Source organism: Ambystoma mexicanum, chromosome 7q (assembly GCF_040938575.1).
Source record: "Ambystoma mexicanum isolate Mex_15411 chromosome 7q, UKY_AmexF1_1, whole genome shotgun sequence".
Taxonomy (NCBI): Eukaryota; Metazoa; Chordata; class Amphibia; order Caudata; family Ambystomatidae; genus Ambystoma; species Ambystoma mexicanum.
Genome location: NC_090941.1, coordinates 1,088,232,301 through 1,088,258,881, shown reverse-complemented (window position 1 = coordinate 1,088,258,881; position 26,581 = coordinate 1,088,232,301). Strand labels below are relative to the sequence as shown.

General features: G+C 45.8%; 1 protein-coding gene across 2 annotated transcripts in view; it reads right to left on the bottom strand.

Moving 5' to 3' along the window:
- Window positions 1–26,581, bottom strand: part of LOC138528636 (transient receptor potential cation channel subfamily M member 2-like) — a 1,006,635-nt gene that overhangs the window by 824,305 nt on the left and 155,749 nt on the right. For both annotated transcript variants that reach the window (XM_069640452.1, XM_069640453.1), the window contains exon 4: window positions 23,183–23,325. In XM_069640452.1, coding sequence (XP_069496553.1) covers window positions 23,183–23,325 — 143 coding nt within the window. The remainder of the gene's footprint in view (window positions 1–23,182; window positions 23,326–26,581) is intronic.

Sequence of the window (26,581 nt, the reverse complement as noted above, 5' to 3'; positions counted from 1 at the left end):
CCTGAGAACTGTGTGCTTTCCTCCCATCTCTTTACCTTGCATAAAGGGGGGGGGGGAATTGTCAAAGAAAAGTGATTACATTGTCTTTTGTTGAAGTCCTATCAAGTTTATTTTCTGTACTGCATTTTCATTCATCATTGCATTGTCCCTGAAGCCATAAAAGCATTCCCAGCTACTTCATCCTCTCTATATCACTTCTAAGCCATCAAAAAGAGTGTACCACTGTAACATTATCCATTGTTGATCACTATCATCCTCACAAGTGTGCTATCAAACATTAATTTATTATAAAAGTGTGATATATATATATATATATATATTGTTTAATTTTCAAATAAACCTTTTAAATTTGCAAAACAAACCTACTTCTTGGCTCAGCGGGGACGAGGGGATTCTGAGAGAGAGGTGTTATATAAGGGTTGTCATCCAGATTAAATGAACAGGACATAAAAATACATCAATAAGGGCTTCCATCAGCATCCCAGACTAGGCATTGACTTAGCTGTAGTGTTGAATTGAAGTCGCTTACAAAGTGGAGAGAGGTGGCCAAGGGGAAGAGAACTGAACCATCTTAATGATTGATATCCATGCAGACTGGTGACTGACACTATTGAGAGAGGGATGACCAGCCCAGGATAGAAATCGGTTTCCATATAGCCAGCTAAAAAAAAATCTTTCTGATGGAGAAATTCCAGACTGACTTAGTCCCTGTTAATTCTCCAGAATTGAAAAGCTGCATTTCAAAAGTAAGTATAAAACAGTTATCACCAAACCGTCCCTACAGTATCCATGGTAAAATCCCAGGAAACAAAGGGGTTGTCAATCAAGGGAAATATTAATTTGACAAAGACACAGAAGTAGTGCTAGGGCCTGGACAGACTCACCAATAATTTACTGAAAGGGAAACCTCTTATTTGGGTGCAGTTCCTTGATGAAATCTTTCATAATGTGGTCAGAGAAAGGAAATTCCCACCTTCTTGGCTAACTTCAGTAGTAGTGCCAATTTATAAGAAGGGACTACGCACAGTGCCTTGTACTAATAGGCCAACATCGTTATTGGATATCCCCTCAAAGATATTTGCGGCCATTGTGTTAAGGGAGCTGGATAGCTGGACCAATAAATGAAGCAGACTGGATGTTTATCAAACTTGTTTCTTTAAAGGGGTAAGTACAGAGTTCAATGGGTTTATTTTTTGTCTCCTAATACATGAGGCATGGGAATGATCAAAACCACTTTATGTCTCCTTTATCGATCTATCCATGGCCTTTGATAGCTTTCCCAGAAACCAGCTAAGGGCTAAGTTAGATGTTTGGGTCTGTCCTCCAGCCTTATTGGCCATTTTAGTTTGTTTGCACTCCAATACCTCTTTATGTGTAAGACTAGATAGGCAAAGATGTCTGTCTATAGCAGTAAAAACAGATATGGGTTAAAAAAAAGGTTGCATATTGGCCCCTCTCCTTTTTTAAACTCTTTATTTTGGCTATAGTGGAAGCCTTTGGCGATACACAATGTTTTCCTCCCAAGGTGGATAAGACTTCCGTTAACTATTTACTGTATGAAGATGACTTCAATGGACTGCACCCTGTGAGAAACCAGAAGGTGTCTCACCTTCTCGTCCCCACGGATCTCTCTCTCTCCGCCGGCCAGGGCACAGCCATCGCCTTTGGATCCAGACCCTGGGGGTGAACCAGTGCTGGAGGATCACATGGGTGAGGGGTCATCGGGGAGTGGGACACCAGATGGTGATACACAATATCCCTCCCTTTCCTGTAACACCCTTGCCCCATTCTACCCAATGGGTTATTTTAGAAACTCAGCCCCCACCATTTCCTGCCTGACCACTTTTACGCTGATACAGACCACACTGGGAGAAAACAGACTCACACCTAAGCCGTGTACCTGACAAGTCCCAATAATATGGTCAGACGAGGTCAGTCAATTATCAACAATCACTCTCACCTGATTTCCATTACACTTCCCCACACAGATAAAAAGCGGAGCACAAGAGCACACTGAGCGAGGCAAAACACACAAAGGTACAGCAGTTTTGAGTTGGCTGTTGAATGAAGTCAGAAAGACAGCCAGGCACGAGTAGCTTGTGAGAGGGGCGACGCCCTTGACCTTTTTGGCAGGAAGCTGTTACTTTCGAGAAACCTTCAAGGCAGAAAACGTAACACTGGGAAACCAGGCTGTAGAATACTGCATTGCGTGTCAGAGATACCAAGGATGCTCCCGCGTAGCGGTCCATGCAGGCAGGAGCAGCAGACACAGTGGTATCGTTCTTGGCTCAAAGAACAAAGAATCAACAGAGAACAACGCAGCCGGTGAGTTGGGGAGACCGATGCCAGACCGGTTTGTGTTGAAGTCAACGTTGCAACATTTTCAAACACGTGTGATGAAAGACGTGAGTGAAGCTAAATTGCTGGTGAATATTTGAACATTAAAAGGAAAAAGATACAATACCGTTGACAGAGTGGTCCGGCACTGTGAATGTGCTCAGTCGAAGGTTGCTGAATGTTTTTCGTCTGCCGGAGCCCACTTCCAGACGCGTAGTTGGCGGTCGCGAGTGAAATAAGATCTTCTGTCTTTCGCAGGCATGTGAAACAACTGTATAGTCTACTTCGGACTCTCGTGGGCACCAGTATATCTACCTTCTGCCTTGGGTCACCAATTGGACACATCTGGTGGAAGCCTTCTTGTGCGCTCAGCATCCCTGCTTGCAGGAACCATCCCTGGGACGTTGTCAATTTGAATTCACAAGTGGACCCAGTTAAAAACAAAACCAAAAGGTAGTCATGAACAGTCTTCCTCTGATAAAGCTAAGAATGTAAACTTTTTACTCCTGACGAAGACGTCACTATAATAAAGTACATACGCCGAAACCGGTAGAGTGAAATTTGGGATGAGGTCGTGGTCAGAGACTTCTGAGACCCATCTCAACTCTTTGGCCACTAACACCATCTACTGTGGCCCCACATATTGATCGAACATTCTTTCTATAAACTTTTCTGATGCTTTCTGATGAATTATATGTCATGAAATTCTTTTATAGATTTTATATTATACCCTTTGGTGCGTGGTAGGAGTAGACTGTTTGACGGATGCATGTGGATGAATGCTTGGACGATTGAATAGTATGAATTTTACCATTTAGATGTGTTCTTAAAATGTTTTTTCCTGCGATGTAAATTGTTGCTAGAAGTGCAGAAGTGCAGATTAAATCATGATTTGATTCATACATTTAAATTGTATCAGGTCTAATAAAAATCCTTGATACCAAACCTTTGAATTGTATCCTCTGGATGTCTTTCTGTGATTAATTACTGTATTAATACTCCTACCCAGAGTGTGGGGTCCCCTGTGTCTTTCAGAGAACACACTCTACGGTATCCTGACAAGAGAAACGAAAGTAGAAGATTGACGTGAAGTGTAAATTGTGTGAAGTGAATCGAAGTGGTGCTGTGACGGTTTAAGCAAAACCCATCGCACATTCGAAAATCTTCAATTCTGGTATCAAAAGGGCTCTGAGCCCAGATGAGCGGGATCTATGGTCCAAGCCCAAATGAGGGAGACCCAACTGTGAACATTTTAGAAAAAGGGTCTGAGCCCGGATGAGGGAGGCTTGTGGTCCGAGCCCGAAGGAGGGAGACCAGTCTTGCACTTGTGACAGTGAAAACCCTCACAAAGGAAAGGAACTTTTGCGTTTTGTTTGTTACATCAGGCCCTCTGCAATAAGAGACTGTCATTGCGAGAGAGACTTTGGTGGACGGTCCTGAAGCCTATGTGCTGAACTGTTACCTTGTGGCCAAGAAGCCAGAGTGTGTGCGAAGTCTGCACGTGCCGCCTTGCCCAGTGCTAAAAACATGGGTAAGGGAAGTCACCTGCTCAACTATCCTGGCATATTTCTTGAACACTTTTCTTTTGCATTCCTTGTTATCCGTTACCATTGTGTATTTAGTAGTAAGGATTGGCAATAGGTTTATTAGTATAGGCCCTTTTATTTTTGACGGACTCCACTAGGACTGCGTTATTATTCGATGGTCGTAGCTTGCTCCCATCTTTAGATATAGGTTCAGATAGGCATTCTACCAACCCATTGAAGTTCAATAAACACCCTTGAACTGTGATCACTTGCACCTGTCTTCACTGTTTGATACCATGCCTTCCTTACAACACCCATAGGGCCGCAGCACCAATTGGTTGCCTTAGAGTCTTACACTAAGAAGAATAACCTAATGATAAACGTTGCAAAAACAAAAGTACAAGTTTTCAGACTGCCTAAAAAACCTTCTCTAACACCGTTTAGATGGACGCTGAACAATGATCCCATTAAACAAGTCGAAAACATTATGCACAAAGAAACAATCAAGGTTACAGGTGCTGGCAGCCCAGGCAGCATTGGTGAATAGGAATATGGTTATTTTCCTTTTGTCCCCGTCAGGGAATTTTATTGTAAAAAAGTAGTCCCTGTAATAACCTATAGGGCACAAAAACATTGTTATTTTGGCCTGATTGGGCATTGGAAAGTGTTTGGAGGCTTTTTCTGGAGGAAGATTGTGGAACTAGCTCAGGGAGTGCCTGCGCCAGCATTGAGATATGAGCTTGGGCTGCTCTCCTTGGAATCAATGGTAGTGTGCAAACATCTGAATCTCATGAAAAAGATCTTGCACGCAGAAATAGGTACGATTTGGTGGTTACTAAAAAATGTTATGCCAAACAGACTCCATCCTTCAGTGAACAGCTGAATGATGAATGTATGTATGTATGAACAGATGTACTCAAATGATGTGAGTATAGAGTTATTATTAGACTCTCCAGTTAAGGCAAAACCTACGCTGTGGGAAAGTGACTGGATTTGCACCATTGAGGTGGTTTTGGGAACAAAAATAAGAATTAGTGGGTCATTTTTTGATCAATGGTTGGAAATGAATTGTAAGAAGGGACCACGTAAGGATAGAATCAGGAACTGGGCAATGAAACAATGTTTATTTTTTCTTATTTTTTCTTGTCCTTTTTCTTCTTCATTATGATATGATGTGGCATTTATCACTCGCCTGGACACAAGTGTTTCTAGGCGCGGCAAGACAAGGGGGCGTGCGGGGACTAGAGGAGGGGAAAAGTGCCAGGGGGAGGGGAAGGAGGAAGTGCAGTTAACTCACAAGTGCAGCCAGCGGGAGGCATATAAGTGAAGAGAGAAGGGGCTGTAGGGTTGCAGATACAGACCCTTAAGTGCTGCGGAGCCCGGAGGCAGTGCGAGGGCAACTGGACATGCAGGAGCTTGGGTCCAAGTTCAGAGGGTGACCAGGTGACCATTGCGCAGAGCAGTCGGGTGCGTTAGCAGAGCAGAGGAAGAGGAAGCGGAAGCGAAAAGGAAGGTCTTCAGTTGCTTCCGGAACTAGAGGTGGTTCTGCTCAAGTTTGAGAGAGGCAGGGAGGCTGTTCCAGAGGGAAGCCCCAGCCAAGGAGATAGATCTGCCCGCAACTCTCTGCTTAGTGAAGCGTCTGACCCTCAGAGAGTTGGAGGTGGATGAGCAGAGAGCTCAGGAAGGAAGATGTTTTGGAAGAGAAAGTTGGAGCTAGAGCGGTCCCAGGCCCCAGAAAGCCTTGTGGATGATGCAGAGGGTCTTGAAGTTAATCCTTGCAGCCACAGGGAGCCAGTGTAGAGATTTCAGCATTGAAGAGATACGATTCCTGGGTTTGACGCCAAGGACAAGTCTCGCAGTCCTGTTCTGGATAAATTGTATAGGTCGAAGAGGAGAGGCAGGAAGATTTAGAAAGAGGCTGTTGCAATAGTCCAACCTAGAGAAGACCAGAGCTCTGGAGACAGTAAGCTTCTGGGGGAAAGTGAGAAAAGGAAGAATACCTCTGAGGAGGTGCAGCTGATAATTTGACTTCTTAGAGACAGAGATGTGAGCGAGAAGGAGAAGGAGGAGTCGAAGATGACCCTGAGATTCTTAGCCTCACAGGTGGGAGCAGGGAGAGGGATAGGGGAGGCCGGCCAGATAATGACAGGAAAGGAGGGCGCAGGTATGCCGATGAGGAGAATCTCGGTCTTACTGGCATTAAGGAAGAGATCGCTGATGGCACACCACTCCTAGATAGAAGACAGACAGTCAGAGATGAGAGAAAGAGAAGAGGTGGCAGAGGGGAGCCTGAAAGCGAGCTGAGTGTCATGCGCATAACACAGAAAGTTGGAGCAGAGAGCGGCAATGCGGTGGGCGAGAGGTGCCAGGGATTGGTTGAACATCCAGGGAGTGAGGTTAGTTGCCTGGGGAACACCACAGGTAGAAAGTGAGATAAAGGAAAGCAAGGACCCAAGTTGGACCTAGGAGGGTCGATCAGAGAGTAATGAGGTCAGCCAGGCCAGGGCCTGATAGGTGATACCCAGGTTATCACAGAGACGATTTAGCAGGATGGCATGGTTGACCGTGTCAAAGGCAGAAGAAAGATCGAGTAAGATGAGGGCAGAGGGGAGATTAGAATCAAGGTTAGACAGCAGGTCTTCACGGATGTTCAGGAGAGCAGTTTCGGTGCTTCTGGCTGCTCTGAAGCCAGACTGATGGTCATGCAGACAACCAACAGATTCAGTGCGAAGATTAAGCTGGGAGATGGCCACCTTTTCCAGGAGTTTACGCAGGGAAGAAGTGATGGAGATTGGGTGATAGTTAGCCGGGCAGGAGGGGGTCAGCTGAGGGTTTCTGAAGAAGAGGGTGCACAAGAGATGTGGTTGCAGAAGTCAGCCAGTGCTGGAGTGAGGGTGTCAATGTGGTCCTTGATGGTTTTGGAAGAATAGGGAAGAACATGTTTTGATGAGACGCTCATAGATCGGACATGCCTTGAAACCTTGTCAGGGGAGAACAGGGGAAAGGAAGAGAAAGAGGGAGGAGAGGTGGCCACAGGGGTGCTGGAGGTAGAGGAGAGAGTAGAGGGAGAAGGAGAGGACGACTGGAGTTATTTCTATAGTAGGTTTCCCTTACTGTCCCCATGTTGTTTCTATGGGTAATCTTCACTACTCCCGTTGCCTCTTCCTCGTCCCAGTATTAGTTGGAAATGGAGAGGGGTGATGCAAGGGTTTTGGAAGGTAAATCTATTTACTTCTACTCTATCCAGGAATCGACAGTGGACATAAGAAAATCCTCTAGCCTGGTTTTCCTCCAAGGGGATGGTTGCTTCCTTGCATATTCCTGATGGTTGATTATACAAACATGGGTCTTGATGGTATTCCCTGTGATCTAGATGAGTAGAGGATGAATGTATATTGATATCAGACTTCTGTCTTTGTTTTAGTTGTTTTTTTTTCCTCCCCCACTTTGGACAATTGACTCTTTCCTTACTCCCCCTTGGGTCATGGATGACGGGATTGGAATTAGGGAAAATGAGACCTGGATTAGGGTGACCGCGTATCCCATGAAGGCGTCCGGGATTTCCTCCTCCTCTTCTATCGCCCCGTCAGAATACAGCGCCCCCCCCCCGGGATATTCCCACAAAGACAACCCCAGATTCCCCTACCCAGGTGATCCTCCCTCGCTCGTCCACCCCCAGGGTTGGGATCCAAAAGCGATGGCCCTCCCCTGGCCACCTGAATAGAGGACTGTGGGGATCTTAATGGGAGAACACCTCTTGGTTTCTCACAGAGTCCAGACAAGGTAGTCACAGATGCTACTCTTGAAGACTCTCGAGCCAAGGCATGTTTCAATGCCATTTGCACTGTGAGAACCTAGACTTGAATTTATATAACAGCTTTGGTGATTTACATTGCCCAGTCGGGCTCCTGACAGATGAAATGGAAGCTTCTTTGATTATCCCTTTAGGATATAATTCCAATATCGATTCTCCCTCAAAGACTACATTATTAACTCCCTCAGTTGTAGAAATAGGCCTGGCCATGGTTTTCTTGTCAAACAATAATAAGACTTATTAGTATTATTGTTTGACATGGGGACATCTCTTTCACAGATTTTGGCACCACTTAATAGAGTCAAAAGCGGTAAGAAAATAATAAGAGGGAATGGTCAATTAAATGGCAATATAATAACAAAGGAAAGGGGAGGCGTGCCTGTGACCGCTCTGAGAAACTTGAGGATATCTCACCCGCTGGTCCCCAGGGATCTGTCATTCAGGTGGCCAGGAAACGACCATCGCTACTGGATCCAGTTCCTAGGGGTGGACCAGTGCGGGAGGACCACCTGGATTTATTTTCAGAAATACTACGAAGAGTAAAAGGCCCCTATCACTATATTAGAACACCCAAGGGAAAAGTGTCGAATTTAAAACCCTATCGACTCACAGAAGCCCACAAACAGATAGTGGTCGAGGAGGTAAATCAAATGTTGAAGGCCAATATTATCAAGCCTTTTTCGAGCCCATGGTCCTCCCCTATCATGTTGGTCACTAAACCTGACTGTTCCTGGAGGTTTTGCAAGACTTCCGTCACGTTAACAATTTCTGACTTCGATGCCTACCCCATGCCATGTATCGATGACCTAATTGATAAACTCAGAGCAGCCACCTTGCTATCCACCTTAGACTTAATAAAAGGGTACTGGCAAGTACCAGTATACTGGCCAGATAAAGAGATACACCCCTAGGACTTTTTCAATTCAAAGTCCTCCATTTCGGCTGCCACAGCGCACCAGCCACTTTCCAATGCCTCATGGATAAGATCCTGCAACCCTATTTCGATTTCTACATAGCTTATTTTGACAATATCATTTATAGTAAAACCTGGGTGTACCATCTCTTTCATCTTTATACTATTATGAAAGTCCTCAGAGGGGCTGGCCTAACTGCTAATCCATCTAAATGCAGACTGGCCCAATCAGCCATGAAATACATCAGCTTCTTTGTAGGGAATGGGAACTAACAGCCTCCACATGAGAAAGTGAAAGCCGTCTTAAATACACCAACACCCAAAAACTAAGAGATCTTAGAGCCTTTCTAGGGTTAATAAGATATTACCGTAGGTTAATCCCAAACCTTTCTGACAAAACAGCTAGGCTGACTGATAAACACAAGAACGCTGAACCCCAGAAACTGCATTGGACGGACAAGGATGACATATGTTATAACACCTTAGAGCAAACCCTGTGCCAGAACCCGATCCTAAAGGTAGTAGACTTCTCTAAAGAGTTCATACTGCAAACAGACAATTCCCTTACAGGATTAGGAGCAGTCCTGTCTCAAGCTTGCAATGAATTAGAACATCCCATTTTGTTTACAAGTCCCAAGCTTTTCCCACGTGAACAAAATTACTCTGTGCTGGAACTAGGGGCCTTGGCTATCAAGTGGGCCATTATTCATCTTAGATACTACCTCTTAAGATGGAATTTCACACCTGTCACAGACCACACTTCCCTAGTTTGAATAAGCCATCGCAAAGACTCCAACCCTTGTGTGATGCAATGGTTTCTAGACCTGCAGCCCTACTGTTTCACTGAGGAACACCGAAAAGGTGAGGACCAGGGGAATGTCGACTTCCTTTCCCAGTTCTCCTATGAAACAGAGGAAATGTATGTGAGAAACCTGAAGGTGCCTCACCTGCTGGTCCCCGGGATCTGTCATCCAGATGGCCAGGACACAGCCATTGCTATTGGATCCAGTTCCTGGGGGGTGGACCAGTGCGGGAGGACAACCTGGTTGGGGGTCTTCGGGGAGTGGAAGTTGGACACCAAAAGGTGAGAAGCAGTATCCCCTTCCATGTAACAGCTTTTCTTCCCCATCCAGCCCAGAAGGATACTTAGAAACTCTACCCCCCCACCCCTTCTCCATTTCCAACACAAACACTTTCTCTCAGCATGACGACAATGGACTATTACTTGAGCCGTCTACCTGATATGTCCCAACACAAGGGTCAGGCAGAGTCAGGCAATTGTCAACAACTACAACTACACACACCAGACTACCCTTTCCCATGTCCCGGGAGGATAGCTCAGGGACAATGTGCTCACCAGGTTCGATCCCCGGGTCCGCGCTTAGAAACCTCTGGATATTAAGCACGTTATAAATAACATATATATCATATCACAGGGATAAAATGTGGAGCACAAGAGCACACTCCGAGCCAAGGTTGAACGCACGAGGAAGCAGTCATTCCAGGACAGCAGTTCGGATGGAGCAGAAAGGCAGCGAGACCTGAAAGGACATCAAGGAGGGAGTTGCCGTTGCCCTTTTCAACCCAGACCCACAAGGCCTCAGATGAAACAAACACAAGTCCAGGAATGGCAGCTGGTGAATGGTGTAGCGGATGTCAGCAGTACATGGCACCCTCCCGCACTGATAGCCAGGGTGGGGAGACATGGTTGCCATCATGGTATTGTCCTTGTCTCCAGCGGCAAAGGAACCTCCAATGAATTCATCAGAGTCGGTGAGTCGGAAGAACCCGATAGTCGACTGGACTGTGTTAAGCTCAAGGTTGCAGTTGCAGTGTAAAGAAGATAAGTAGACAAGAGGTCTTTGTGAACAAACTAGGTACCAGAGGTAGAGTGGTCCGGCGCCACGTGGGCACTCAGCCGAAGGTCTCGGGCAGGCCCTCTCCTGAACAAACCGACTACATTGAACATTGTGAGTAAAGGAACTACAATTACCAAGAGGCCATAGACAAGAGGTCTTTGTGAACAAACTAGGTACCAGAGGTAGAGTGGTCCGGCGCCACGTGGGCACTCAGCCGAAGGTCTCTGGCAGGCCCTCTCCTGAACAAACCGACTACATTGAACATTGTGAGTAAAGGAACTACAATTACCAAGAGGCCATAGTAAAGGCTGGCATTAGGTGTTATGGTGGTCATACAAGGGTCAAGTCAAATCCCTTGTACAATTGAAAGTCCTTGACACATAATTTTGATGTTGTGAAACAGGTGGTTGCACCTGGTTGAGTGGAACAATATGCGAACTGTGATTGTGTGAGACCCGTGCTTGCCGTAGGATAACAGAGTGACCGAGCAAGACTGCCCTTCGGAAGTCTCTGTTTAAATTGGCAAGTGCTCTGATTGGTCTGAGCCCAACTGAGGGAGGCTGATGACTGAGAGAAGGATCGGAGCCCGGCTGAGGGGAATCCAAGATGAAGGTAATCACCTGACGTAAAGGTTAACAGAAATAACCTTTGTTTTGTTGTTGTTTAGGCATATCAGGCAAGAGATTTTGCATGAGAAGAGACTTGGATGCAGAAGGCCCTATTACTGGAAAGGAACTGCAAGCTCTTGCCGGAGAAGCCCAGGAGTGTGCTGTGCTCGAGAGTCCCAACTTATCCCGTGCTAAAAATGTGGGGAAGGGAGACCCGGCCGTAACATTCTGACTTACCATTTTGTGAACACTTCTTTCATTTTTTGTGAACATTATCCCACACTTTTTAGTAGCATAGCTGTAAGGAGTGGTAATAGGTTTTTTAGTATAGTACCTTTTTTATTTGACTAGACTCCACTAAGGCTGTATTATTATTATTATTTGAGGGTTGTAGCTTGCTCCCATCTTAGATTTAGGTTTACATTAGGCGTTTATCTCACCCATTTGACAGTTTAATAAACTCCCTTGAACTGTGATCACTTATGTTGTCTTACTTTGATGCCAATCCCATCCTACTTGGGTTAGAGAAGGGCCTATGGGGCACATCCCAACCACTGAGGCCTGGGTCTGGGTGACTAGCCTGAGGACCTTTTGAACTACCTGTGCATGAACAGGCCCAGGGCCTGTCATATTCCCCATGGTACTGTGTCACTGTGTCCTTTCCAGTATCAGGGCCTTGTACGTCCAAGTCTCTTCTCATGCAAAATCTCTTGCTTGATTATGTTTCACTGGCCCACTCAGGTAGTTGGCACTGCAGCAGTGTTTAGTGGTGCTGCAGGAGGCTGAAGGAATTGCGCGGAGTGGTATGGCGGCTCCAGCGAGGTCACCATCTTATTGTGGCTGTCCTTGCTCAGATCAGCCAGGCACTGGGTGTGTTCCTCCCTGGGCTCATATCTGAGAGAAAGAAGACCACTGTTGGGGACCGAGGGTCGGAGTAAGGCTATGCTCTGTGATACAATTGGGAGCCATTTTTAGTAAGGCCCCTGTCCAGTCCTGGTGGCCATCTTGGATGAGGAATATCTGCACGCATCACTACATTAGTATTGCCACCACCAGACAACCATCATGATTCTGTGCATTGGGACTATTTAAAGATGACCCAAAAAGAGAAGACCAAACAACTAAATTGGATTTTCTTCCAAAAGACCATTTGCTCCTGGTACTCTCAACAAGGGGAGCAGAGGCAGGGGGTAATGGGGATCAAACTACAGGACCGACTGGAAACAATATTATTAAAGGATTGAGAGGGGGATTTACAAATGTTAGGGCTAGTCTTGATGCTGTCTAAGGGAAAATAGACTTGACTTATGCTAAACTGGAAAAGTCAACAAGGGTGCAGCACCACACGAGCATCCTTACAGATGAACATTAGACCACAGTAGGCAGTCAAAAACTGCGAGAGAAAATCGATGGAGTCGATGGTGAAAAACAAAGATTCGGAGGTTCGCTCGACAAGGAATAAAGTGCTAGTTATGGGGCTGCATGAAAGCATGCAGATTATGCCATCCTTTGAAATCTTTATGGAAACTCTTTTATTTCAGCTCCTTTGTGATACAGCATTGTACAAGCAAAATGTAAACAAGTGGGCCACCTAGGGTCTATCTATGGCCAGTTCTGATCAGTTTTCTGAACTGCAGAGACAGCGTTTAAGCACTTAAGGCTTCGGGAGAATGCAGTAATCTACAATATGAAGGAGCTAAAATATCACTTTTTCCAGACTTCAGTCCTGCTGTTCAAACATCCAGAACCTTTGAAGTGAACGAGGAACTGGAACAAAAAGGCTAGAAATACGCAATGCTGTTTCCATCAAAATTAAAGATCATACACCAAGGTCGTACATCTTTCTTCACAGACCCAGATGTGAAAAGACAGTTCACTGATAAACTCAACATGCAACAGTCGAACTGAAGCCAAGCGGTCCTCTTCTCATCTCATGGATAGTGACTGACTGGTTCGAAGCTCTGTGATATCCAATTAATGTGTGTGAGAAAGGAGAAATACGAAATACTTGTGCCTCAGAGGGAAGCATGAAGGTCTGTGGCTCGGCAGACTTCAATTAGGTTGCGAGTTAACATGTGTGGGGGGATTGTTCAGGTGAAATATGCTTCAACATTATGCTCTGGCTCAGGTGTATTTCGGTAGAACAAGGCGATGGGTGTGGGCGGTCCTTACTGGTCTGGTAGAATGTGCTCTCACAATTTCCTGTGCGAGATATACAGGGGCAGTGTTGGATAGACATCTGTGGGTGATAGATGACATTTTGAAGATGATTCTATCTCGAATGGGGAGCCTGGGGCCTCCCTTCTTGCTGGAGTTATATGGTCTCGTTTCGGCATATTGAGGGCTGAACATAGGGCATTATTTTGAATTACTTGTAATTTCTTGAGGTTTTGTTTGGAGGTGCCAGCAAATAGGGCATTGCAGTAGTCGAGTCTAGCCCCTACGATCGCTCGAGCTAGGGTGAGGCAGCTAGATGGGGATAGGAAGTGTCTAGCTGCGTTCAATTTGGTTATGTAGGCCAAGGTGGATGCAATCGTGTTCACTTGTCTTGTGAGGGAAAGGGTAGAATCCAGGTAAACGCCCATGGTTTTTACTGAGTCAGAGACAGGGATACGAATTTCCTCAATCTTGAAGGAAGTGTACTGTTTGTTGAGCTTTTTCAGAATTTCTGGGCAGCCTACCAGCAGGATCTCTGTCTTGTCATCATCGAGGCATAGGTGATTTGTGGCCATCCATGCCTGGATTGTCCGGTAGATTTTGTTGTGGGAGAGGGAGTCAATGTCATAGTTTCCCATCAAAGGGAGGAGGATTTGTCATCCGCGTAGTTAGTGTAGGAAATGCCCAGGGAGTCTAAGATGTCGAAGAGGGGTTTTGTGAAGATGTTGTAGAGGGTGGGGGGACACAGGATCCTTGTGAGACGACACTGGCGGTGGAAGCTGTTGGGGCAATGGTTATTTCTGAGAAGACTTGCAAGGATCTGCTTTCAAGGAATGAGGCAACCCACATGGAGGTTTTTTGGGATAAATTGACCGATGTCAAGAGGTGGTGACAAAGTATTTGGTGTCTTACCAGGTCGAATGCCGCCGAGAGATCCAGTAGGAACAGCAGGGTGGGTTTGCCCTTATCCCTAAAGTAGTCCAGCTGATTTTTCAGGTCGAGAAGGGCTGACTCTGTACCATGTCCCGGTCAGAAGCCTGATTGTCACATACCTAGGATGAGACTGGTTTCTAAGAAGGTTTGTATTTGGATGTAGGCCGCTGTGTCCAGTATTTCTATCAGGAAGTGGACTGACATTATTGGGCAGTAGTTGTTGGTGGATGTTGGGTCGAGAGTTCTTTTTTGGCAGGCTGAGGTCCCAGGATTCTTTAATGCTCACCTGGTCAATGCTAATGGAGAAGGAAGTGTTGATGAACTTGGTGATAAAGGGGATTAATGCTTCGGAGCAGTCTTTAATGATGGAGACTTGGCAGATATCCCCTTTGCACTTTGAAGGTTTAAGAGATTTGAGGATGTTCTTGGGTTCTGATTCAGTGATGTTTCTGAAGTGGACGTTTGGGGTCTCTTGAGGCAAGTTGCCTGGTTGTTGGGAGAGCGTTGTTGCGAGTGGAATAATGGATTTTTGTTTGAGTGTAATTTTCTCCTGTAGGGAACGTATTTTAGATTGCATGGCATTGTGTACGTTTATGAACCATTGCCCGTCTTTAATGATGGAGGTTGGAGGGGCAGACAAGGATTCGAGTTCCCTAAGTATTTTGAATAATTCTTTGGAATTTGAGGATTTGGTGCTGGTGATGGCTTGTTTGTATAGTCTGGCAGAATTTCTGAAAAGGGTTTTGTGGGCGTCAGTGGGTGATTTTATCAGGTGGCTTCTGCTAGGCGTTTAGAGCTATGCAGTGCCTGGAGGGCAGGAGTGATCCAGGTGTTGATGTGGCCTGCAGGTTTGGCCTTGTGCAGGGCCAATGGGGCTACGGTGTTAACTGCCTTTGTGAGTGTAGTGGTGTAGATATTTGCAAGGATGGTAGGGTAGTCTGAGTGAGTGTATTCAGGTTGTAGTTGCGGGAGGAGGGGCAAGATGGACTCTATAGTCATCTTGCGTGTGCTGCGGGCCCATGTGGGTGGGAGAGCAGCAGGGGAGGGGCGTGTGGAGGGTGGGAAGATGAATGTCAGTATATGATGGTTTGACCAGGGCAAGGGGAATTGGAAGTGATGGGGATCTGGCTGTTAAGATCAGCTACCCAGTCCAAGCTGAGTGGGAGTGGGTGGGCATTTTAACACAGTGGGTAAGGCCTAAGGCTGAGAGAGCATTGGCCATGCAGTTGGCATGTAGGTCTGCAGGATCCTTGAGGTCAAGATTTTGTCACCCAGTACGATGATTCCAGAGGATGGCTTGATGTTGCTGCCCAGGGAGTGGAGGAGGTCCTACTCAATTTATTTAGTAGGGCCTGGAGGGCGGTAGATGACATGGAAGGTTAGGCTGTCCGTGGGGGTGGTGGTGGTCAAAGTAACAGAATGGTGACAGTGGGTGCCTTCTATTGGGATATTGGTTGGACTCATCGGGAGGGAGTCTTTGTAAATGAGTGCTACACCTCCTCCTCTGGAGTCTGGCCTGTCGTTACGGAGTTTAGTGACTCCATCAGGTAGGGCTAGGGACAGGGCAGGACCGGCGGCTGGGTGGAGCCAGGTTTCCATGACTACTATCAGGCCAAGGTTGTGTGAGGTGATGAGGCCATTGATATCTAGGGCATGCGCTGGGATTGATCTAGCATTTATGAGAAGTGTGGGTGGTGAGGGTACAGCTGATGGTAGGCTGGGCTTAGTGGCTTGCTTGATGGTGTGGCTTAGGCAGGGAGTGGTAGTCCGCGCCTGGCTGTTCAATTGTAATGAGGGGGGGTTGGTGTCAGGGGGGCTCTGGTAGACTGATAGTGGGAGCCACTGCGTTGTAGTTTGGTGTGCCGGGGCATTCATTTGGGGTGGGTTTGGAGATGCTTAGGAGGGTAGGATGTCTGGGGAGAGTGCGTTCACCTAGTTTTTGAGTATGGGATGTAACATTTTGAGATATGTGGACGGGGAGGGTTCTTTCTGTTCTAAGACAGTGCCTGCTGTTTCTCCACGAGAATGATGTTGGGATCATGCTGACTGATGGATTGGTTATGTATAGAGAGGGGAGATTAGTACTACGGGTCATGATCATGGGCATCAACCATGGGAGTGGGCGCAAGTCGTGCACAACAGTGACATGTGTAGCTTGAGGCTGGTGTATCATGGACAAGGTGGGGCTCCTGTTGGCGCAGGACCTGTGGCAAAGGGAGTTCCTCAGTGGCACATGGAGCATGGCTGCACCAGTGGTGGTGGAGATTGTTCATGGCTAGTACTGCTACTGAGGCTGAGGTAGCCAGGAGAGGGGGACGCGTGGTTTAATTGTGCATTTTGCTTGTGGAGCTGTGATGTCACAGGGCTCTGATTATAGGAGTTTGGGAGACCACAGCGAGAGACCCGGCATCCAGTGCCATGTGGTGGGCAGCTTGTGGCTTAGTTTGTCATGGAAGCATGGATTTGGTCATAGGTGGTAGGGGAGAAGTGTATCAGGCTGCAGAGATGAGGTCTGCGTGGGTGTTTGTAGTGTGGCCAATGCAACTGAGTGCAAGCAGCTGGTCTCGGAAGACTTGGGGCCAGATAGGATAGAGCGCCGGTGGGAGGAACCGGGTAGAGGAGAGCCTTGCACTGGTGAGACTGGCTTGCTGGGCAGAAGTATGCTGGTCTCGCTGGTCACAGCGGAGAGCAGCAGGGAGTACCAAAGGCCTTAGCTGCAGGCGTGGAATGCAGGCCGGCGTCGCCATCTGGCTAGATGCAGGTCTGTGATTAGTTGCTCCTTTCGACCAATCATGGTCTGAGGAGGGGCGGGAGGCACATTTGCTGGATGTGGTCATTGCAGCTGCGGCAGCCATCTTTGTGTGTTGGTGAGCCCCAGTGAGATTGATGGTGACAGGTGGCAGGAGGAGGCTAGGTGGTCTCTGGAGAGGGCCCTTTTGTTTCCTTCTTCAGCAGCAGAGAGATGATGTTGATGATGATGAGGAAATCCTTCCCTTTCCACTTGATTCAAGTTTGGCCTCATAGATCCGGTTGGTATGTATTGATGGTGGGTGAGAAGGGAACATTTGAAAGGTCAATTCTGAGCGCCTATACCCCTCCATCTAGTGCCTCTTTCGAGGAGCTACAGGAGCTAGTGGTTGGTTATGCACTGGGATCTGTTTTCTTTGGAGGGGACTTCAATGATATGGTGAATTGACAGTGAGCCAGAGCAAGCTCTACAACACAGGGGCACACAGGGCCTACCAAGCTATAACTCGTTCACTTGGGCCTTGGCGTAACAGGGCCTCTGGAGGAAAGCTTACTCAAATGAGAAAGGATTCTAATACTTTTCTACAGTGCCTACCTTCTTCTCCAAATTAGATATTTTGTCCTGGTATAGGCAAATACAGGGTTAAAGAAATCCCCTCACCACTCCTCCTCGTACTCACAAGCAATTTCCCACAGTTCTAGGGAAATGGGAGATTGAATAGGTTTTATCTTCAAGATGAACAGATGGTTGAATATCTAGGATACAAACTGAGCAATGTTTTAGTATTAACATACCCTCAGTACCCAGGAAAATGACTCTCTGGGCTTACAAGGCAGTTTTAAGATGGGAAGCAGAATAGACTGCAGCAGGTGAGGAAATTGGAGCAATCCATTATTTCACAGGAACAAACATACCTCATAGGGAGAAACATTGTGGGAGCTTGGAAGAGTTGGGAAAGCCTTCAGATTTAAACTATTTGATGAAGCTCAGAATATGGGGTGGCTTTGGGAGGCCAGATTACACATATATGGGGACACAGCTGGTAAAATCCTGATGTGGCTAGCAAAAAGGGAGGAAGCACCCAAAAGTGTTGCTTCAATTGTGGGAGAAAATGGCACTACATGGGATTAACCTGAGCAGATTTCAGAACCATTTGCCTCGTATTATGAGAATCTGCACCATGAGCAAAGAGAAAGATCAAATCTAGAATGTTAGAGTTTTATGAGTGATATCCAGGTTTGAAAACTTGTATTAGAGATATTAGAGGCCAAACTGTTCCTGGAAGATTTGGAGGCTGCTGTAGACTATAGTAATTGAGTGAAAACATCAGGCCCTAATTTAATGCTGACCCAGCTGTGGAAAAAATTGAAAACCAGTCCCTATCACACATGCTTCATATGTTCTGTTAGTCTAAGACTGAGTGATGGTGGTTGATCTCTGGCAGGCCACAATAACAGTAATCCCTAAAAAAAGATCAAATATGTGAGGCAGTGCCTCTTATAGACCCATCTCCTTGATGAGTGTCGAAATAGAATACTGGCTAGAGCCTTGACTAACAGGTTGTTGACGATTATTTCAACCCTAATCCAGCCTGATCAGTGTGGGGTTATCCTGGGCAGATCAACTGCATCTAACCTACGTAAGACTATCTATCCCTAGAGCTGGCGTACAGATTGATTGGGCTTCTAGCAAAAATCTTGCTTGAGTTACAAAGCTTTCAACTTGGCTGAGTGGATATTTTTTAGGGTGATTTTAGGGAAAATGGGTTTTGGGTCCAAATTCATAAAATGGATAGACCTACTTTATGCTAACTTACTAGCAAGCGTCCAATTAATGAACACGTCTGAAGGTTTTTTTGCTGGATAGAGGGTCTTGAAAGGGTTCTCCTATCCAAATAGTTTTATTTGCCAGGATCATTGCACCATTGGCCAATAAAATGCCCGATGATCGCCACATAACGGGATTTGCATGGCTGTGGGGTGGTGTCAATATAATTTCCCTCTATGCGGAGGTCTTTTGATATACTTGGGAACTCCTACCTCATCAGAAGTGAGGTTGCTGGAGATCATCTAGGAATGTAGTAAACTCTCAGGGCTGAAACTACCAAAAGTCTGTTCCATTCCTGATAAATTGAAGAGAGAGTGCAATATCAGCAAACTGTCCTTTTAAGGTGGAGTCAGAGTCATTCCAGTATTTGGGGATTAATGTAGATTCCCCCAAGGAAGTCCTCAGCCGGGTCTTTCTTTTAGTGAGCACTTTTGAGCTCAACATGAAATATTGGTCTAAACCTCAATTATCTCTGCTTGAGCCAAGTGTGTTATTTAAAATGGTGAGTCTCCATACATTTTCAAATCTACTTCAAAATGCTCATTGCGAAATCCTAGAAGGAAATCGAGACAGCCTCGATGAAGCTGCTCTGGCAGGAAAGTATCCCTAGGAGCGTCCTTAACGCACTCATGAATTCTGTTTGTGAGGGAGGTATAGCACTGGCAATATTCAGGTGGGCTTGACCTCTCATGATAGTGAGCCATTGGATGTTTCTGGGAAGTGAGGAACCTGTGGCGAATCTTGGACTGGCATACATGGGGCTAGTACAACCTGAACTGATATCTTATTTCAATTAAAATATTACTACAATCCCCATGATCACAAGGGTGGGGCTCACAAGCTTGAAAGGAGAGACTTAGAAAATAGGATGGTTTCATAAAGTCACGATGAAAACCCCATTATGGGTGGGATGGGGGATTTGAGAGACCAGTAAACTTTAGGGCTTTGGGAATATAAGGGACAAATGGATTTGTATATATGGGAGACATCATTAGGAACTAGACAAGTTTTGCTGAGTTGCAAAGGAATTCACATCAACACAGACAGATTTGTATAAATCCATGCAACTCAGACACAGATTAGAAGCCTGTCTACGCAGGAATGTTGATCTATCAGCACACTCACCGGTGGAGATGTGAGTTACTGAATTGCGAAAATCAACAGACCAGGTGTCTGAAACCTGTAGCTCTCCAGATGTTTTGGACTTTAAATCCTATGATACATCACCATTGACCCTGCAGACTAGGACTGATGGGATTTGTAGTCCAAACATCTGGAGAGTCAAAGGTTGCAGACTCCAGAACGAAAACAATCTCTACAATTATAGGTCAATAAGGTCCTACTTAAGCTCACAGCACAATGGGTGGCCGATGTGGGTTCCATTCCATGAGCAATGGCAGCATCCAATGTCATCACCTGTAGCAGTTGCTATCAGCTGTCAACTCAGGCTATACCAGACAATATTTGCTTTGAATTATTTGAATTATTCCTGTGATAACTGTTTAAAATGGAAAAGGTGCAGGATCAACGATGCCTCAGATGCAAAATTAATTTGGTTACTTTTTTTTCGAACAATATGGGAATGCCTGGACATTCAGTTTAACTGGATTAAGATTGCAAATGAATTTACCGAGGTAACTAGCAAGAGAGTCCCAAGCTAAACTAGCTTGTGATATGGAATAGAGAAGACTGCGATGCAGGCATGGAAGGGTTCATCAGACTGGCTGCAAAGATTGCAAAAAGGGATTTTGCTGTCAAATGGGCTCGTCGTACCCCCACGGTTAGATCCGTGAGGAGGGAGGGAATGAACAAGACAAGGACCACCCTTGATGAGATGGGCGTCTCACAGAATCCCAGAGGATTTGGGGGAAGATACCATGGATTCATGCAATATCATACATGACCGTGGTTTCAATGGAGTTATTTTCCCACGAGGAAGCACTGGAGCCCTGGACTTTGCATTTGATCAGGAATGTTGAACTTCCTGCTGCAGTGGAGGGTTCCAATTCATGCAAGTGGGTGAGGGGGTCTCCCTGGAAGGAGGGCAGGATGAGAAGTACGCAGGAATGATGTTGGATCATCAATTGTTTGTGACTCGTTACCTTTAAGCTCTTCTTGTGAATTTGAAGTTATTAAAGTTGTGGCGTTTTGATTATAACTTTTGTAATTGTATGTCCAAATTAATTAAAATATTTTACGTAAACAAATAAAAAAAGAAAGGAAAGAACATGCTCTTTTATGCACCCAGGCTTGTGGGGTACCGGAGTGACTGTGGGGGATGTTCATGACCAAAGCCTACCCTCCTCATAGGTTTTAAGGAACACTCACAAACGAGAGCAAAACACAACCAGACTAAATCCGGATTTCATCGAAACGTAGAACCTATGACAGACCCATTATTGATGCTTGGATGGGCACAGTCAGGACTGCATTTTTCTTAGGCTTGTCTGGGTATTTACATGGCATTCACGCATGGCGGTGATGCTTTATGTTGATTGTGGCTGGGACTTCAGAGGCTGTGGTCAGAGGTCTTACAGGAGTTGAGCTCCCAGCAGCAGCAGGTGCTCCCCTGCTGGGGCTGAGGTCAGCAGCTTTTTCCACGGTCAGACTCATGAGAGACTCTGGATGCACACGCTCTCGCTTTCTGTATGGCTGCTCAACCACCATGAACGCTGCGGAGGCGAAAATCATCTGTGTTTCACATGGCCTTGAGAAAGGATGTCGACAGATGAGCAATTCTGGCTAGTGAATACATCCTATTAACATTACTGGGTTGAGGTGTGCAAATACATGTTCTGTTTTTCAATACATCATTTATCACTGTCAGATGCATGCCAACCAATGAGCAACGAAGAATTTTTGCGCTATCGTTTACAAGCATGGTGTCTTGTGATTGGCTGCTAGTGGAGAGACCTTTTCTCGCTGTCATCTATTAGCATGGGTGTCTAATGAGTGACCGGGCAATGACCAGTGGAGAGACATTTTCCCACCGTCACTTTCAAGCATGCAGTGTCTAAAGAGTGGCCGGGCCATGACTAGTGGAGATACCTGTTCTCACTGTCACCATCAAGCACGCAGTGTCTAATGAGTGGCCGGCAATGACTAGTGGAGAGACCTTTTCTCACTGTCACCTTCAAGCATGCAGTGTCTAATGAGTGACCGGCAATGACTAGTGGAGAGACCTTTTCTCACTGTCACCTTCAAGCATGCAGTGTCCAATGAGTGACCGGCAATGACTAGTGGAGGAACCTTGTCTAGAGAGTGGCCGGGCCATGACCAGTGGAGCGACCTTTTCTCACTGTCACCTTCAAGCTTGCAGTGTCTAATGAGTGACCAGCAATGACTAGTGGAGAGACCTTTTCTCACTGTCATCTACAAGGATGGCATCAAAGGAGGGACTGGGCTATGAGCACTTCTACAAGCCTGTGTGTCTAAGCGGCTGCCTTCTCCCCGTTTGCATGATTTGGTGGCATTGGACGTAAATCTAATCCTCATGCCAGTTGTAATGTTGTGTTAAGTCTATTGGTTGTTCTTTCGGGTGAGTTAGGATGTTTATATAAAGACGAAATTACAATCACATCTATTAATAAACAAATATCAAATAAATTCCAATGACATTGGATACTCGCCAGGGTGGTCCTCTGCCCTTACTCACCCCTAATTCTGTCACCCTTTAGGATCCATTGGCTGGACGTGACATGATGAATGAGCAGGTCTGCCCTGTTAATTATAATAAAGTCCATGCCAAGATGTGCCTGTAGCAGCAACATGGCATGAGGTACTAGACACCTACAGCTGGCACTGCAATCCAGCTACAGCTGAGGACGTTGGTAGCAGGTTCTGAAACACGAGTGAGAAAGTCAATGGCACAGATGTCCAATTGTTCTAAAATCGTGCTCTGCAATAAATGTTGCTCCTTACTCAACTATGAACCACTAGATGAGCTTCCGCAAGCAAGAAGTGACCAATGGACCTCTCTCGGTTCAGCGGACAGGGCCATTTGGTTAATATGATGCCGCCTTCATTGTTGGTTTAAAGTACATCCAGGGCACTTCTAGTTGATATTCAAGCGCAAATCACCCGCTGCGCAGGCTGCTACAAACAAGACCGCACAAACCTTTCAGTAAGCTAGCTCCTGGATTTAGGACTCTCTGCATTCATCCTTGGGCCTGCCTAAAACCCTCATTGTGTGACATTTTACAACATAGCTTTAAACTGGCAAAGTCTCCTTCTCCTCATCATCATCTTCCTCCTCATCATCATCATCTTCCTCCACCTCCTCCTCCTCCTCTTCTCCCTCCTCCTCCTCATTATCATCTCAATCTCTCAAGTAATGCCTCAGGACGAGACAGATCTAAGTACTTTTCAGTTTCGCTCCCTTTTAGGCATGTGTGATCTTGAGATCTTTCTAATCTCGTGCATCTCGCTCAGGTTTTCTGGGCCCTGAAGCCAGACTCACCTCTGTGTTGTTGTACACAAGTCCCCAAGGGACGATGCCGAGGACTACTATGTCTGTGTCGCAGCTTCTGGTGAAGTCCCTCACGGCTTCGCCCACGTGTTTCGTGACCCCTTCACGAGTCCCGCCAGTGATGATCCAGGCTCCTGGAAATACATTACATCAACATTAGAATCCACTAACTCCACAGTGATGTCTCCAGATCAGAAAACAGGAGGATGGTTTGGCTGAACTGTCTGACATGTAGGTCTGCAAATGTGGGCCACATTCTGTTGTACCACAAATTCCACTTGATCTTCTTAAAGCATGCTAAGAAAACATTCCTATAATGGAGAAATATAGAAGCTTACAGAAAATCATACAGTTCATTGGGATGGCAAGGTGCATTAAGAGTGCATAGATTCTGCCAGCTGCTGACACAAAGATTTTGTGGGTGTCAAATCTTGCACCTTTTTATCATGCATGATGGTTCCTTTTTTTCGTATGGTTTTTTAATTCATTTGCAGTATTATTGTTCTACATTCAAAGCTCTCTCAGCGAGAAGTGTATATGTCATAAGTTTAGTCCTGAACTTCCTGCTTCCATTTTGTGTCCTAACCTCATGGTCTTGAAGGCATCTTCTACTAGGCCATGATTTGTTCTCATGCTGTGTTTATTGCCCTTTGGAATTCACATCTCCAGCGTATTCCTTGCCCATCACATCACATTTAGTGTGCAGATCCTGAAGTGATATTGTAGTTCTTGAATCTCCCCCTACTGTTTCAGTAGCTTCTGTTCTGCATAGTGCTTCTGGAAGTGGGCCCTCTAGAACTGGGAGCCACTTGGCTTGATCAGCTGGTTAAGCACTAGAATTGTTTAATTGAATTCCATTAAGTTAGTCATAGTAGTAACTGATATAGACCACTAAATAAAACTGAAGTACTTACAAAGCAAGAAATATAGAAACACAATTTCATTGTTCTTAATAAAAATAATACTATTTTAGCTTTAGGTGAGGCCACCCAACCTGTACCAAATGCTCCAGATGTTATGATTGCTATCTATGGACGGTTTTTCCTACTGAACTTGTAACACCTCCCTCTATGCACCCTAACAACCCCATTTTCCCCTGCAACCATGCCACTTTGGGTAGCCACTTCCAGGCTATTTAATATGATCACACATTCTTGTTCACATCTTCTCCTATCGCGACACGGCTGTCAACGTGCCCTTTTCAGCTGCTAACGTTATGATTGCCGAAAGTGGTATGGTCCCTGGTGATCACCTTCAATGTTACTTTTTTGGCACTGGCTGTTTTCAATGTCCCTACAACAAGCCACCAAGGCCCCAGCCACACTCACTGAACGAGGGGTCATGCAGTGGGGAATCGGATGCTTGAGGCATGAGAGAGAATCTTAAAAGCTTACTTTTAGGTGTGCCTGTTCAGGCAAGGCATTATTAAAGGGCAGGGAGCTGGGATCACTTAAACATGCAAGTGCCTTTAACGAGGGGGCATGGGTTGTTACAACCCCAGGAACCAAGTATTATTCATACGAGCAATAGGAATGGTTTTGAGTAAAATACAGTCTGTCGGTGCACAACCTGTTATTGCACAAACACATACACCTAAAATGGCCTCTGTGACCACCTCCCATGTGGCCAGGAGACGGCAACCACTACCTGATCCTGACCCTGGAGGATCACATGGGAGGAGACTACTAGTGGGGATATCTTTTTACTTTATTGGACAAAACGCAGTATTCCCCCCTTTCCCATGAAGAAGACCCTCGAAAACCTGAGTTTTTAATTTCCTATTATCATTCTGGGCAGGCCCCCACCTTTGACTCAAACACCCACAACTCACACAACACCTTTTGTTTCCGATGTGCCTTTACGTGACACCTCTGAGAAAAATCATCTAACAGTTAAAAGTTCAATGACATCCATGTTCTCCAACTCCAATAACCACTCAGGTAGTGAGATGAGGAGGCGGAGGGAGTTTGTGCAAAATGATAGGAGCCCAAAGTACAACATGCAGGCCAGTTGTTTTTCCAAGTCTTGTGCGGAGGGCATTTAAAGATGGCAACCACACTATTCAATTAAGCAGTGCAGGCGAAGACATTGAACCCCATGCTGAGGCTCACCAAAGCAAGGCACACAGACATGCGTGGTCGAACGGAGAAGGCCACCGGGAAAGGAGGAGAAACACTGCGAGGGAGCAAGAAGTGCCGTGGGGACATTAGGAGCTGAACAGGCACTGCTGGATGTTGGGCTGCTCCAAGAAGCAGCGCTCTCCAGTCCAAGCGGACAAGGAATGTCTGAGTGTGATCGCACAGCCGCGCATGACACTAGAAGAATGTCTGCACACTCCAAATAGGAAAGCGGGCGAAGGAAACACACCACAGAGGCACGAGCAGAGTCAGAAATGCTGGAAGGAACTGGTGTCTGCCCAGAGCAGCTGGGGACCCGGGGGTACTCCGCCAAGCGCGCCAACAAATGTTTGACTGCTACAAAATTGCTGATGCAGAAAATACCCGAAGTTTTTTTAATGCAGTCAAGGCAAAGTACACATTCAAGATCCAATAAGAATGTTTGAATGCAGACAAGGCAAAGTACAAAGGCAAACCCCAATGAAGTACAGATGCATGAGATGCCAGAATGGGGGAAAGGTTTGAGAAAATGTTACCATAGACAGATATACCAACACCTCATAGTATATGCTATTGTGGTATAGCCAAAGAACTGTGAAACACAAACTCCTGGCAGGTGAATATACTAGGCACCTGAAATTGTATAAAGATTCCTGGCAGTGGGTATACCATGCGATCTGCATAGTTACAGGAAATACTACAGAAAGACTGTTACAGAACTTATTATTTAAATAAGAACCGTGTGAGGCAAGTGAAGACGCAAGGGAACTGTTAGCTAAAGAGACATTGTTGCCATGCTATTTAAAGAATACAGGGGAAGTGGGCTCCCCTCTGGATCCAAGGGTCTTTACCTTGGAGTACATTTTCATTGGAGACATTTTCATGCTTTTGGTTTGAACACTTTTGCCAATATCAATAAAGACATTTCCCTGCACCCTTTGTTGTTTTGTTAATAGTGTGAGGGCCAGGATAGGACGTGTTGGACACACCAATGGCTTTTCAGTTACTGACATCCTGGCACAGACAGATCCTTAGTTTCTAAGTAGGGAAGATGCTCTTTAGAATAGGGCCAGATAGGTGTTTTCCCAACCCATTTCTATTTAATAAATGTCTTTAACCAAAGGCATGACAACTGTGTGTCCGGTTTTCATTTCTGATCCCTCACGTATGGGGTGATGTATTGTGGGATCTGGCTCAGTTGACATAAACCGGGGAACCCTTATGTTTGAGAAACTCAGTAACAAGGTTTGACTTATGCAGTAATAGGGAAGAA